At 27.5% G+C, this 16,047-nt stretch overlaps 1 protein-coding gene across 3 annotated transcripts in view; it reads left to right on the forward strand.

The window, feature by feature from the left end:
• The window catches only part of LOC129962596 (polyamine-transporting ATPase 13A3-like), a 102,667-nt gene extending 87,356 nt beyond the window's left edge, over positions 1 to 15,311 (forward strand). For all 3 annotated transcript variants that reach the window (XM_056076401.1, XM_056076399.1, XM_056076402.1), the window contains 9 exons: positions 241 to 393; positions 2,262 to 2,358; positions 2,441 to 2,513; positions 3,131 to 3,281; positions 3,720 to 3,874; positions 6,640 to 6,728; positions 10,620 to 10,703; positions 11,184 to 11,337; positions 13,550 to 15,311. In XM_056076401.1, the coding sequence (XP_055932376.1) occupies positions 241 to 393; positions 2,262 to 2,358; positions 2,441 to 2,513; positions 3,131 to 3,281; positions 3,720 to 3,874; positions 6,640 to 6,728; positions 10,620 to 10,703; positions 11,184 to 11,337; positions 13,550 to 13,788 (1,195 nt within the window). In that variant the 3' untranslated portion in view covers positions 13,789 to 15,311. The remainder of the gene's footprint in view (positions 1 to 240; positions 394 to 2,261; positions 2,359 to 2,440; positions 2,514 to 3,130; positions 3,282 to 3,719; positions 3,875 to 6,639; positions 6,729 to 10,619; positions 10,704 to 11,183; positions 11,338 to 13,549) is intronic.
• Positions 15,312 to 16,047: the final 736 nt, after the last annotated feature.

Here is a 16,047-nt window from a genome sequence, read left to right on the forward strand (position 1 = left end):
TCTAGATCATCAAATCCGCATGTCACCTAAATGAAAAAAAAAATTTAATAATGTGCTTTCAATTAAAAAAAAATTCATAATTGAAACATCATTTGCCATTTTTTATGAATTTTTTAGTTTCCAACAATTTTCGAACTCCCTATATTTTTGCGATTTTCACCTACTAAATGTCGTTTGGGACCCTATGTTCTATGGTGATTCTTTATCCTCTTGATGCCTATTACTTTATTTTTTTTCTAGGTATCAAGTGGGTATGTGCGGAGATGGGGCTAACGATTGCGGGGCTCTGAAGACAGCCCACGCTGGCGTATCTTTATCGGTTGCAGAAGCTTCTGTTGCCTCTCCTTTCACATCGACGCAGCAGAACATTCAGTGCATTCCTGAAGTTATCAAGTAAGTGAAGAGTAATGAAATATTTTAATTTTTTTAAAAATAAGAAAAATAAATGTAGTTTTCAAAATTTTTATTCTTACAACTTTCTTTAATATTGATATTCAACTAATGATATTAAAAGTAATTATTTATCAGTTTTATAAATGAAATTAGCAATCGAGTCTCTAAATTTAAGATTTTTAAGATTGGGATGTCAAAACAATCCTTCCGCAATTCTAGAGAAAACCATTTGTGGGAAATTACATCAATTTATGAAATGATTATTAATTCTCATGTAAATAAGCCTCATTTTGAAATAAAACAAATAAAAAGTGAAAAGAAAGAAAAAATGCATCGCTTTTTTGGTGTTACTTTTATACATTTTGTGATGACAGTTAAAAAAATTAATGAAACTTACTTTGAACACCTTTCCTACTTTAAACACTGAGCACCATCATATCATTTTACATAACTTACAGAAAAATTCATATTTCTTAAAAACTGGAGCGAATTAATGAAGGGCAATAGAAAATAGGTGCATTCGAACATTTATGAAATCAAGTAATTTTCATCAGAGTTCGCGCACTTTCATATCCGTATATATTTTACTTATATATTGATCTTATACATTTTACTTATATACACTTTACCCTCGGTATACAATATTATAGTTATTGAGATCACAACAAAATTACCGTTTCTTCCATGCTGTCTGAATTAAAATAGAAAGCTTCAGAACTAGAATAAGCAAAAAAATAAATAAAATAAAATAAAAATAAAAAATTTTAAAAAAAGCTGGTGGTAGCAAAATGTTTCTTCTCTCCTTCTCTCCCTTTCGATTAGCCAAATAAGAAGGTGAAATTTGCCTGGGTTATGTTTGCTGCTTTCTTATCATCATGACTAAATCCCCCCAACCCATTCTATTATTTAACTGACAGAGGTATCTAAATGACAGGACACCGTTAAAAATAAAGCAGACATTAAAATCAATTACAAATTTGGCATCACCTACCTGTGTATAAATTCTTCCTGTAAGAGGTCATTGGCTATGATTGCACCATTATAACTGCTCCTTTAAGGAGACGAGAACCCATTTATTGATCCAGCGACGTACATACAAGTGTTCTTAGGTTATATAGAAAAAAGAAACCCACTGGAAAAAAAATTAAAATTCAGGCTTTTATTGCTTGCAAAACTGGAGACCTTGGAAAAAATGGCTATATAATAGGGAGCTTCGAAATAGTATACGAGAGAGCACCTTCCATGCTTTATAATGTAATGACGAAAACGCTTTGCATTTTGAAAGTTTTTATTTTAACTAAAAAACTAAAATTTTTAACACGCTTACGATTTTAGTTGCAATATATATATTATTTAAGCCTTTACATTTTGATTTGTGGATTTCACATATCTCTTTTACAGATAGATAGAGGGTCAATCTATTGATGGTCGAGAAAGAAATATGATTGGAATCAATAATACTGATGATAAAACGATGAACCTAGCTTTATGTACCTAGCTTTCTTCGCTTTTTTAATTATGGTGCTCATAGTCATGTGGGCAAACAGACAAAATTCATTTGGATGGACTTTTTCCAAAATGTAATAGAAAACAAAATATGCGAAGTAAAGATCTCATACAAATTTCATTTATCAAAGTCAACGCGTTTTTGAATACTCGTGTTTACCTATAGACAAACGTAATTTTTAAAATTTCCTTTTCGGACGCAAGCACATTTAAAAATGAATGATTCCTTAAAATTTCGGTATTGATGATTACAGTATTTACAGTTGAGGAAAAAGAAATAATTGAACTGGAATATATAAATAAACTTAGACAATAAGATATATTTTGCACCAAAAGACATAATACACATGTATTATCTTTAGAGAAGGACGAGCAACACTGGCAGCTACGTTTGGAGCTTTCCGATACATGGTGTGCTATTGTTTCGTTTTGCTCTCCGCTGTGCTTATGTTATTCTGGGTAAATATTTCTCTCTGTACTTCTAAGTTTTTCAAAAAAGTATCTTGCTTCCGTCATAATTTATTCATTCTTTTTAATACAGGACGGTCAGAAGCCTTCAGATGGTGGTTACGTGGTGATCGACATAGTATTGAATCTTTTACCTCCCATAATTTGTAAATATATTTTCGTTTATTACTGCAATAGCTTTTAATCATATAATTTTAACTATAGCTTTTGATATCGTCTAATTGAAATTTTTGAATTTCAAATTCTTGATTGCTTTTTGAGTGATTATATTATCAAAATTCTTTAGTTTAGCGTTATTTTTAATATTACTGCTCCTAATATAATTAATTCTATGAAGTTTTTTCAAGAAGTTTAATCATAATAATGTTTTTATAATTTGGATGTTAAACCGAAAATTTAAATTTTTTTTATCGGAAATTCTTCTATACTTTTTAACTTAATTGGAAATAATTTCTTTCACAAAACTGTCACACAGAGTAAAAACTTATTTGTTTTACAATTTCGATAACCGGTATAAAAGAGAAAAGATTACCATCAGATAAGAATTTCAAATTAATCTAGCTAGAGCTATTTTATGTTTTTAAAAACTATTTTTTCTTGTAAAATGAGCTTGCACATCTTTTTATGAACTAACTAATAATAACTCTAAAACATTTGAAAGATTTTTATTCATTTGCCTATTTTCAGCGGTTGGAAGCGTAAAAGAAAACGGTAGCTTTAAGAACTCACATGCTAATTTTTTTAAAAAATTTTTTTCTTACAGTTGGTAGCACCCATGCTTATCCAGGTTTAGTGAAAAGGCCACCTACTAGAAGTATCATCAGCTTTTTACCTCAATTCTCCATGTTCTCTTTCATGTTCATTCAGATCGGGGTGTATGTTTTGGCTTACGAATATTGTCTCATGCAACCTTGGTAAAAAATTAAAAATTCTTATTTCATTTCCCAATATCATTATTATTTTTTTATTATAATTATGAATTTTTGTCATTATTATTATTATTATTATTTAGCAATATCATTTTTATTTTTTAAGAGATTTTTACAATAAAAGAAAGGATAATTTTTGTAATCAAAGGAAATACTTTTATACATTTAAAGCGAAAGAAAATTTAGAAACTTCATATCTTTCTAGAAATTTAGAAGCATTTAAGGAAAGAATATTTTGTATTAAGTAATAAGCACTTAGAACCAAATGGAAAGCGTATGGTGAATATGTGTGGAACCCCCAGAATTAGTTTGGGGTTGTTGAGACCATTTTCTATAGTATTCTAATTTCACACAATCTATATGCGAAATTAAGAGTTTCATATACATTTCATAGAATATTATGAAACGACACTCTTCTTTCAGGTATGAGCCGTTCATTTATGATAAGGACAAGACCCATTACCCGGCAGCCTCTCATTCCGGCACGGCCATCATTAGTGTTAACATGATGTCGTATGTGATTGCTGCCACCATTTTTGCACCAGGACCACCTTATAGGAAGAGCTTCTTCTCGAATAGTAAGTGTATATGAAATTACTAGCATAATTAATGCTTCAAAGTGTAGAAAATGCTCTCATAGTAAAGATATTAAGAAAATGATGTTAAATAATAAGACTTAATATCCCGTTTTCATTTGCTAGGATTATTTTGCCAATTTTGAAACAACACAGAAAACTATTTTAATAAGAACACAAAAATTCTTTTCTTGTGTTTTCATTAAGTGCAACCATGCTAAGAAATGTTGAAGATAGTATAATTTAATGAGATCATAAAGTTTTAAGAAGTAGAATATACATTTGCAATAAGAAATTCCTAATATTGTGAAATTATTCGCCTAGATTACCTACATTTGTTTTTTTAATATTAAAATCTGGTCGGCTAGTAAGAACTACAAAAATAATTACCTTCAGGGGTTGTGATTTGCCTTTTACTTCGTTTAAATAATATTACGGTTGCAGTTACAGGGGGCATGGAGTGATACTGCATATGTTACCATAATGTAGTATTGAAAAAAGAAATAATTCATATAACAATTATTGACTGTTTTTTGTCGACAAATTTTAAATAAAATTAATTTAAAATTGGTGCACCAGGATGGAGACAGAAATGATTGTGGAAATTTGTTAAATAAAAATATGTGCTTAGTTTACTTAGATACACACCCTGTTTTAAAACCACAAGAAGGTTATTTGGAGTTGATTACTTGGTTTAGAAAATAAGTAAAAGATAACTGTCTTCTCAAAATTCCGCGTTACCCCAATAGAAGAAATTTCGCCCCTCAAGAGGTGCATCAAGCTCACTTGCGTTGTGAATTCTTAAACGGATTATGGACTTGAACTTTGAGATTTCGTATCCAGAAATTGTAACATTCTTTCCAATTCACTTCAACTACAAAAGTATCTAATTTGATGCAAATTCAATCACTGACTTCCATCCAAACTCGTTTTTTCACAGTTTTTTTATGTGTGTGAAATAAACTAGTTTTAAATTTGAATATTTTTATTGAGATTTTTAATACTTACATTAAAGGTATCAATACGTGAAAAAATTATTAATGAAATTCTATAAAAACAAATAATTTCTTAACTTTTATGATTATATAATAGAATATCTGTGCAAATCTTTTCATGCATTTTTACTGTTAAGGAACCTAAAATAATCAAGTTCATGGTGTTTTTAATGATGTCAGCAAGTGAATGGACCATTAACTGCCAGTAATATCTCAGGAGAAGTAATTTAATGCCTTGTGAAAATCAGTATATTCTTTGTCCAAATATTATACTTCTCAATTGTTATTTAGCTGGAACTTGCGATCACGAGGAATTCCTTTAATGACTTCAAGATGGGAAAGTCGCATAATACTGTGTACGACTTACAACGTACCGACCATCTACTTCGCTTGTGATGGATTTATATCTAAGATGTTTCATTGTTCTTATGCAATTGTAGACAAATTACAGCTCTCTAATGGAGTATAAACACGCAGTTTCATGCCTTCAGTCATTAAAGAGCATCGTTCAACGATTGCAGTATTTGTTCGCAAAATCGGGGGAATTTTGGACAAAGAAAAATTTGTCATTCCATTTTTATGAATGGTATAAAAAAGTTCAAAATAATTCATTGTTTCATTAACACGAATGGAATCATGACAAAGCACAATCATGTATGACACTTTTTCTTGAATTCACGTAATTAAATAAAATTTGCAACGCTTGCAAATTTGCTTTCAAACAAATGAATGTGTGTATCTGATATTTTGGACTGCCTGTTGAATGAAGTTATCCACGTTTTCGTTTGACATATAATTACAAATATTATTTATCATTCTGAATGTATATTTTTATATTTGCATGAAATAAAATATTATTTTTTCATGTTTTGAAAAAGAGAAGGAACACTGAGTAGTGAAGGTATTTGCAAATTCTAGATGTTATAAAAATAGTTAAATTTTTTCACGTGATTTTGAAGGGGAAAAATATTTTTGAAAACTTAATAGAATACAATAATTTGCATTTATATAGACAGAGCTGATAGAAAGTGAGAAACAAAACATTAATATGTATTTAACTGTAAATGGTAAGCATGATTCAAAATTTATACGTGTCGATATCATTTTATTGCATATTTTTAGAAATAGTCTTAAAAAGTCTTTTAAAAATAATTTCATTCAGTCTTCCTAGTTGTTCTTTATATTATTCTTATTACAAAAAAATCCATCAAGAATAAAAATGTGTTTCAGCTTAATTTAATTTTAGAGATCGTAAATTATCAAAACATAAATTATAAATCTTTAGAATTAGTTAAGAATTTATTCCTTGTCCAAATACAATTATATAAAAATTACACCACCTTTAATTTATGCTGCAATTTTCCATCAACTTTTATTTTGTGAAATCGTTTGAATAAAAGATAAAACTCTTTTATTAAAAGATTTTTAAAGAGTCAATACCATTAAAATATTCAGACAAATATGAGTAAAAAGAATCATGGTATCAGATTTGGACGATAAAAAATATGCTTTTGATTACTAATTAATTAAATCTGAAAAGCAGAAGCTCTCTTAAAATAAAATGCTAAGACAAAATTTTATGATATTTTCTAAAAGCGACAAAATAATGTTTCTGATATAAAAAATAATACGTTTAAAAAAATAATCCAATTAAGGAATATAAAATCTTTTCATAAAATACCAATTAATTGATGATAGTCATAAAATTAATCATAAAATATTGATGCATATTTTTTTTCTTACATTTCATATGTGATTTTTTTTAAATTCTAGAACTTTATTGTACTGTGATCGTGCTGGAATTCCTACTCGTATCATACCTGACAATATATCCTGCTGATGCCATAGCCGGTTTCATCAATGTGAGCGAATCTTTATTTCTTCTGCTTGCCTATTATACTTTTATTTTAACAATTCTTTTATTTTTCAGGAACATTTTAAAAGTTATTTTAATATAAAAAAGTAGAATTTTTAAACTAATCACTCAGTTAAAAAAAATAAGAGAAAGATAAGAGTTCTGACTGTATATTTCACACAAATGCTACTGTCCAGATGCAAAAATTATGTTCACTGACAAAGTGACTATGCCCACTGCATGTTTTTTTTTCCTCATAGAAGTAATCATGAGCAAGGTTTGAAAAATATAATTTGTGTAAAGAATTATAATCGCTCCACGTTTAACGAGTTGCATTAACGAAGTTTGTATAATTTATGTATATTTTCCTTATTTATGTATAAATCCATTTTAAAACAACGTGAGGATTATTTTGACATAATATTAAACCTTCGAGATTTCAATGTCATCTTAGCGAGAAGACATTTGATACCTACTTAGTTAGAATAAGAGTACAGCAGGTCCATATACATGACTGATATTTTGAAGCAGTGTTTCCAGGATGGAAACCTGTGGCCCTGAAGCCAAAATTTTACTAACAGACCACTGTGAAAACTAATATGAAGAAAATCTCAACTAATCAGAAACTGTATTATGCTTTAACTTTCTTTTCACAACACAGAAGTCCATCTTTTAATTCATCTAATGAATATTATTACAACTAACCACGTGAAAGTTTTCAAGAAGTTTAACATTTATTGAATAGAAGTTTTATACATCTTTCAATTTCCTTCTGGTTGTACCTTTTTAATTCATAAATATATTATTTAATCTGAATAAATATCACAATAACTGCCTTATGTCTTTGTACTTTGCTATGCAATACAAATACTTTTTTTATAAATTTACATTTTACTTAAATTAATTATTTATGCTATTTATTTAGTAAGAATTTGATTCCAAACACAACTTAGAAACATTATTACTGGATATGTGAAGAGTATCTCCAGAAGGAGTATTCATTCGTTTCAAAGAGCATCAACAAGATCGTACTTCCAATGCAAAATTATATCCTGCGATGTTTGGAATGTTAAATAATTTTGATCACTCCCTAGCTGAGATCAGGTTATTTATAAATTCTAATTACTGAAATCTTGATTCTGTTAAGAATTGAAATAAGAATTGTAATAATAATAATGATAATAAACATGTGACTAAATAAGAATCTATGTATCAGATAAAAAATTATTTGTAATAATTTTTAAATTGTATTTCCGTATTAACTGTGAAAACTATATTTAATTTTTTGGAGCTGCAGATATATAGTTTTATAATTTTTTAAAAATCTTACATGATAAATGGTTGATAAAATCTATATACAAAATGTTGCCGAAATTTTCCGATTTCATGCATTTTATTAGCATTTTCCTTATCTCAAAAGTTTTAAATATCAATTCAATAAAACATTTAAAGACAAAATATGTTATTTTTTTATCTTCTGCCCAAATACATATTTCCGATTCTATTTTCTTTCGAATTTCCAAGCATATCCATGCCAATTAAACCAAAAATTTCAAATATTACTTATTATTTCAAGACTTCCTAAATACCCAACAAAAATGATGTTTTTATTTTCAAATTATTCTTTAATTTATTTCTTATTTATTGCGTATCTTGGATCTGAGATGACTCGTCTTATAAATGTTATCCGTTATTCATTGCGTTGTTTAGTTATAATCCTCGAGGAATAAAAAAACAATTGGATATTAACAAAGGAAAAAAAATAGAAGCAAGGAATCTAATATCGTTTACCTTCATAGCTTTCTTTTATATTATTTTGAAGTTGTCCAATAGAAAGAAAAATTAACATTTTTAAATCTAAACAAAGAGAGAAAATTGATTTCATTCATAATTTATTGCAAATGTAAATTTTTATTCAAGGTTTTTTTATTCAGTTTTTCATATTTAAGAAAAACCTTGCAATAAATTAGAATGTTCATTTTTTTGCAATAATTATACTGCACATTCTATTCTCTTTCATTCTCTTTTCTTCCATTCCTTTTCTATATGAAAGAAAAATATTTTCTATATTTTCTTTCATTTCTTCGTTCTATTAACGTATTTTATCGTCAAAGAGATTTTGTAATATTAAATCTACAGTGATTTAACTGCTTAAACATAATAGCCCATTTTTAAAAAACAACGTAAAAGAAATTTGCTTTTAAGTGCCTTTATTTTGTTTCAAACAAATGTTTACTGAAAATATTATCATCAAAATATTTTATTATTAAAGTGATATAATAATTATTCTGCGTATGAAAAATACATATAAAGAACTTAAAATTTTAAGCATGTAATATTTTTGTTTCATAGAAGTATTAAAAGTGATAGTATTACTTTTTCAATTAAGAAGATTTTCAATTAAATTTCTAGTTACTTGGCTCTATTAGAAATTATAGTTAAAACATTAACTAAAAAATGGAGTTCTGTTTTATATATATATATATATATCTTTAATTTGTACAACTCTGAACGAAAAATATTGCCAAGAACTAAAATTGTTGTGCCACAATAGTACTAGAAGTTGTAGTTTATAATTCTTATAAATAAAAATTATTTGAAATAATTTAGAATCGAAAGATTTTATCAGAAAGATTATTATTTTTTTTAAAAAAATTAACTATTTCATAATTTTTCAATAAAAAAAAACACTTTTTTTTCGTAAACATTTTGCAAAATTAAACTAGGAAATTCTTAAGTATTAAACGTTTTCTTCAGATATTCAACATATTCTGATACTCTAACGTAGGAATATTATATATTAATATTATTTCTAATATTGCTACTGACCATTTTGGACTTTTCTCACAACTGTTAAAAATTATATAATCGAAGATAACGTTTTCCATTTTGTGGTCTAATAACATAGACTAAATCCATAACTAATTGTTGAGATGTAGTAGATGTTTTTTCAAAAATGTCACAAAAAATAGTTCCTAAGTGTATCGAGCTTATTTACGATTTAATTAATTCATTATTATTAGTAAATTGCATGATGGATTTCGATTTTACAACCATGAAACTTCACATACAATTTTGATTAAAGAATTCGAACACTAAATGAGCGTAAAGCTGCTTCCAACTCATATGTTGAGTTCTAAATATGAAAATTATAGAAATGAAGCCATCAATTATTAAAATATAATTGTGAATATTTGAATTTATCGTGAAATCAATTCCCGCTTAATCGCTTAAGCTCTTGTTAAAATACATTTAAAATTATTTTAATATGGAAAAGTTTTCATGATCTTATAAGACTCTTTATGAAAAATTTCCAAATATTAAGTACACATTTATCAAATGGAAATTTTTATTAATTTATATTTAGAATTCCTTGAATTCCCCAATCAGAATTATCTTGAATCGATATTGCAAAATCTAAAACATTTTATTACTTTTTATAAAAATATTTCGCATAATTATATTTAGATGTCACCAATTTTTTTTTCAGATGAAGAATTATTTCCGACTTAATGACGTTTTTATATTATAATTAGTTCTAACATATGAAGACTTTCTGCAATTCTTTCAGATATTGCTTTTCACCGGATAACATGCAGTATGGTCTAATAAGGAAATGGATTTTTGACAACATATTATTTTTGGGGATTGAGGCAAAAATTAGTAATATCTTCAACTTGGTTAAGATAAATATATAATTAATCAATAAAAACTAAAAAGAATGAATCGCCTAGTGGCACTATCTTCCTTTCGGTATTTCAAATAGCTCTAATTTCAATAGCTCTTTCGGTAGCACTAAACATCATCCATTTAATGTATTTCTGGCGGCATTCCTTAGATGTTTCGTTAAATGATGCCATTAAGGTACATAAATTAATTAGTCCTTGTTTTCTTCCAGTTCAAAAGAGCACCCTTCATTGAGTATCACATGATCCTTTATGCTTTATCGTTGGCCAATTTTATTATCTGTTTCCTATGGGAGGTAAGTTGATATTATTATTTCTTATTCCTCTATATTAATTTATGTTTAAACTAACAGAAACGAGGTTTCCAGTTTCCATTTGGAAACTTCGGCCAAATTCTAATTTAGAATTTTAATTAAAATTAACATTATTTAACAATAAATAAAATGTAATATTCTTTTACTTTCAATGGATATGCTTCTGATCTTTGGTTTTATTCAGGGAGATGAAAGAATTTCTTGGTTTATAGACTTATTTATTATAGACTTATAGCTTATTAAGAATCTGTTAAAATAGCAAGTTTTAAATAATTTAAATATAATGGTAAAAATGACTTCAATAATTTCAAAAAATTTCCTCTGATTTAAAAATTATATCTGATTTCATTTTTTGCATATTCTTAAAAAAATTCCATTAGAAATAAATTCTTATTAGAAATCTCTAAACAATTTTGAATAAGTAGAAGACAAATAGTATCATTAATACATTTTTTTTATCAGGTTTACTTCATTCAAGGATTTTTGTTTGAATATGTCGTTCCTGCGCTACGCCGTTTGAAAGGACCGATACACAAGTACGAAAAACTGGAACTTGAATTAGCTTCCAGTGTCAAATGGCCTCCTGTTGGTAGATACGAAATCACTAATGTGAGAGGTAAATGAAAAATTTCATATATTAATAGTTAACTTGGGAAGCTGCTGTTTGTCCATCAGGAATGAGACAAAAAGTATAAAATAATTACTGCAATTAATTTAAAATGTATCATGTTAATATTACAATACTTCCTTAACAAAACTGACTGTGGAAATTGGGATTCCACTCTGAGTTTCCCAGGTTCCTTTCAGGCTTTCTCACTTTTTCAATAAATACAAAACAAATAGGCGTTTTATTGCCTTCAAATAAATTTTCAATTTTAATTTGTGAACACTAGGTGAACGACATTAATCATCTAAATCAGTGCCTTACTTCAATTCGAAATGAACTCAGCTTATGTTATGTAACGCAAGGAATCATGGCAAATCGGATAAAATTACAAAACTTTCGATACTGTTTTCAAAGAACGTCTAAGAAAAAAAGGCATCGGAAATTTAAGCATTAACACTATTTTCCCATGGAAATGAATAAGAAATTATCATAAAAAAACTAGTTAAAGTTTTCATGAAAATATAGAATATAAGCTATAATACTATGGAATTTAAATGTCCTTATTTACTTAAAAACCTTTTCAGAAGTTTCAGCTTATAATTCTTAGAGAGCATTTCAAGTAAGAATGCGTTAAAACAAACTATTCTTTATGACGTCCATATTTTTTTTTTAATATTTTTGTCGTAATTGTCTAAGAAATTCTGTGATCAAAATTAAAAAGGCCATAGGTATTCAAGGATTTATTAATTGGATCATGTCTTGAAGATTGAATCTAGTTAAATTGACAAATTTTTGCCGACATTAATGGATCCTGCAACAATAAAATATCTTTTTGGCAAAAAGTGAGCAGATCATATTGAAACATTTTAAAATATACCATTTATTTATTCTCTTTCAGTAATTTTAATCATGAAATAGAAATTTCCCAAGTCCCATATATATTTGTAGATTTTTCTCATATATACTTGTAAAAGGCATCAAAATTTCCAAGAAAGGATTTTAATGAATGTGACAGAAATTCAGATTTTGTAATAAATAACTCAATCGGCATTCTTTATACTTATTCCTCAACATTCGTAGTCTCATACTTCACCACTTGTTTTGCAATTATTGCTTTTCTGTATATGTAGAGTAGTTTTTATCGTTTTTAAAGTCTCATTTATACTCCCAAGATTCAATGAATGACAGTGAATGTTTGCAAGAAATATGATAGTATTAGCTAATATCTATTAGATTGTTTTTTGTTCTCCCTACAGGCGCGGTATTCATGTTAAAAATTAAATGAAAATAGTTTAGAAAATTCCTAAGAAATAATCAGTCACATGCTAAAAGGGCTCATTTGCGTAATAATATGAATAACATTCAGTTTATAGCATTATTGTTAATCCACAGAGTGAACTTATCTGAAAAGGTTTAAGGTTGAATGACACTGTCTTAACCCTTTCTAAGGCCGTGGGAAGTATGCTTCCCACCAAATTTATCAATCTTTGTATGAAATTATGTAGGTTGGCATAAATTCTGACAAATGTCTTTAGAAAGACAGAAACTTAGATGCTTCAGTTCTTTATCTCACACAAAATGATGTGTCTTGATTTGTTACTTAATTATTAATTAACCAAATTAATTAATGAATGAAATTAAATTTATCTAATAAGCTAAATGAATCCTTTTTCTTATTCTAATTTCAAGCCTAAAAATATTTTAACATAATATGACTAGAAAAAAATGGCCCTTTAAAGGGTTAACAAAGTGACGAGAAAAGAAAAGAAAGAAGCATAATATAAAAACATACACGCTTATAGAAATACTGTGGTAGCTCATAAATGCAATGAATGACCATTAACATCTTCTTTCGAACAGAGGCTTCTATGTATTCATTATTTGTGGTAGAGATTATCTAGATTTCCATGCTTTTGTTGCAATTATAATAATAGAATAGTTTTTGAACAGTAAATAGAATTTCAACCCTAAACTTAGTGATATGATATGAATTTAGGGAAATAGATAATATAATTTGCGTGTCCTGTGAAGAACGGGTTGATGTTAGAATTAAGTGATACTGATAAATATTTACTTCGGATTTTGAATTTCTAAACTTTTTTTTGGGGGGGGGGATTTTTTCTAATCTATTTTAACAAACATAAAGCTTAAAACTTTTAGCATTTTCACAGTTTCAACGAAATAAATATTATAACTAATTATTTATTTCCCTTTATGCTAGATGATTTCAATGACGAAGATGCCGATATTGCCGTCTCCAGTCGTCGCTCTAGTCGTCGACAAGAATGGATGAGACGCAGCAGCGAGCTCAGGCACTCAATGCTGGTCGGCCTGAAACTAGCTAAGGCAGATTCACTGGAAGAAGAGCCTGAAGAGACAGTTTCTTTTGTCACTTTCAGAGAAGGCAGATCTAGGGTGAGGACGGGGACATCTATCAATAGTGACCAGAATTTTGTTTAGTACGAAATCATTAGTGGATTTTCTCATATTTCAAGGGTTACAGGTGAATCGCAGACGCTAAGAACTGTTAACATAAAGTTTAGGCGTAAACATAAGAAATGCTGTTCATAGTACTTTGAAACCATCCATTGGGACTCTTATTTAATGGATACAGATGACAGAATCTGAGAGACTTTATATAAATATATATCAATGGTATGGTTTGAAGTGGTGACAATGGATTAATAATTTAGAAAAGATATTTGTTACAATCATTCGGATATGATATGAATCAAATGTCACCTGTTTGCATGAACAAATCAGCTTTCATTTTGAACCTATTAATAATTTTATTCTTAATGCATTCCTACTTTTATCTGCATATTGAATCAGTACATAGGATGAACAATTTTTTTGATGAATTAAATGGCATTTGCTTTTTTGTCACTATTCACAGGAAAATTATAGATTGGATCATTTAACTCAAATAAATTATTAATTTAAGCCACATTATATTAGACTGTATCATATTTCATTTAAATAATTAAAAGCAAAATTGATAACAAATAACTTTATGAGAATTTCATATTTGAAATAACACTGTAATAATTAATATTTATCAAAACTTTCTGGAATATTAATTTTTTATTTCAAAAATATTTAATAAATATCTAAGCATAAATTTTTTACAGAAAAAAGCATACAAACAAGGATGTGTATTTATTGAAACTTCTTTTTGTTATTTGATTCTTATATCGATTTTTTTTCCTTTTTTCAATAATACAATATTTTTTGCTGAATTTCTAATTAAATTTTTATGTAGTTGTCAAAACACCTTTCTTTGCGTTTAAGAATTAGAATTTTGAAGGACAAACCTGTCTAATAGCGTAATGTACTTCCACGTAATAGTACCAACATGAATATGAATGATCAGGTGTCCAGTAAAAGCAAATCCTTACCGTATAAAATTCATTGTAAGTAAATGAATTATTTACAAGTCGTAGAAAAATATAGGGTTTTGATGGTTCAAATGAATATAATCTGGACGTTACTAAGCTTGTCCAAAAATATACACATTTATTTCAATCTGACATGTGCACTGGGAGGTGTAACTATTAGAACTGAAGCACTCGTGATGAAAGCATTTACTATTTATTCATTTGTTTGTGGAACATTTACAGTAATATGGAGTAAAGTAATTTTTTTCCATCGACATGTGTTAGATAATCGTCAAGGAGAGCAAATTACAGCTCTGGATACTCATAATGCCTATTCACATTTTGTTTTATTGCAACTTTAAAAATATTTGTTTTATAAGCGAGAAGGAACAAAGTAATATTTGAATGAAAATGTAAAGTCATGAGACTTTGAAAATAAAGTCGTATTATCTAGAATGACTTCTGATTTTATAAATCATGTTTTAAATTAGAAATCTGCAAAATAAAAATAATTAAAAAAATAAATTAAAATAAATTACAGAGAAAGAAACCATGTCTTTTATATTTGTTTTTTATCCAAACTTGAAACAAAAGTTGTTGAAATCTGATTTGTAATATTCGTGATAAATTAAATGATATTAATGTAGATATAATAAAAATAATTATATAATTCTATTTATTTTTGAAATCGAAGCATGTTCTTGTATTGTCGAACAACTGGTTTTTTATTAGAAGAGACAAATTAATAACTCGTTTTTCCAGCAAAAAAAAAAAAAAAAAAAAAAATGCAAGTAGGTGTTTCTTACATACGATCATTTTTAAACGATTAAAATTAACGAAAGAAAATTATGTCATTTTAATTATAATTACCCTAAATTATATTCATTAGCACTGAGAAAATGACATTCGTTCGTATTTCTGAGATGAAAATCAAAAATTTATTGTAATGAAATACTTTAAATATAAGCATACAACAATGAAAAATTAATGATTCATTGATTTCAAAAGAGGTTGAACATTTGCCAGCTTTAACAGGAGCAGATATTTTCAGCAAAATTAGATAGTTAATAATAAAACCAATTGTAAATAACTTATCCTTTTCTCTCAAATGAAATTTGCAGCAGTCACAAATACGCGATTGCTTAATTCGAAAGCTGGGAGTTATTTATTACAAAAAATACCTACAGACAGAAATTTAACTTGTGAATTCGCTAAAGAAATTATATCATCCTATCATTCTCTATCTTTATTAAGAATGATGGATTTTAGAACCAGTTTTACAATTTTTCTCTCTACAATAAATACCCACTAAAAAGTAACACGTATCATAGAGTATAATATA

This window comes from Argiope bruennichi, chromosome 3, assembly GCF_947563725.1.
Source record: "Argiope bruennichi chromosome 3, qqArgBrue1.1, whole genome shotgun sequence".
Lineage (NCBI taxonomy): Eukaryota > Metazoa > Arthropoda > Arachnida > Araneae > Araneidae > Argiope > Argiope bruennichi.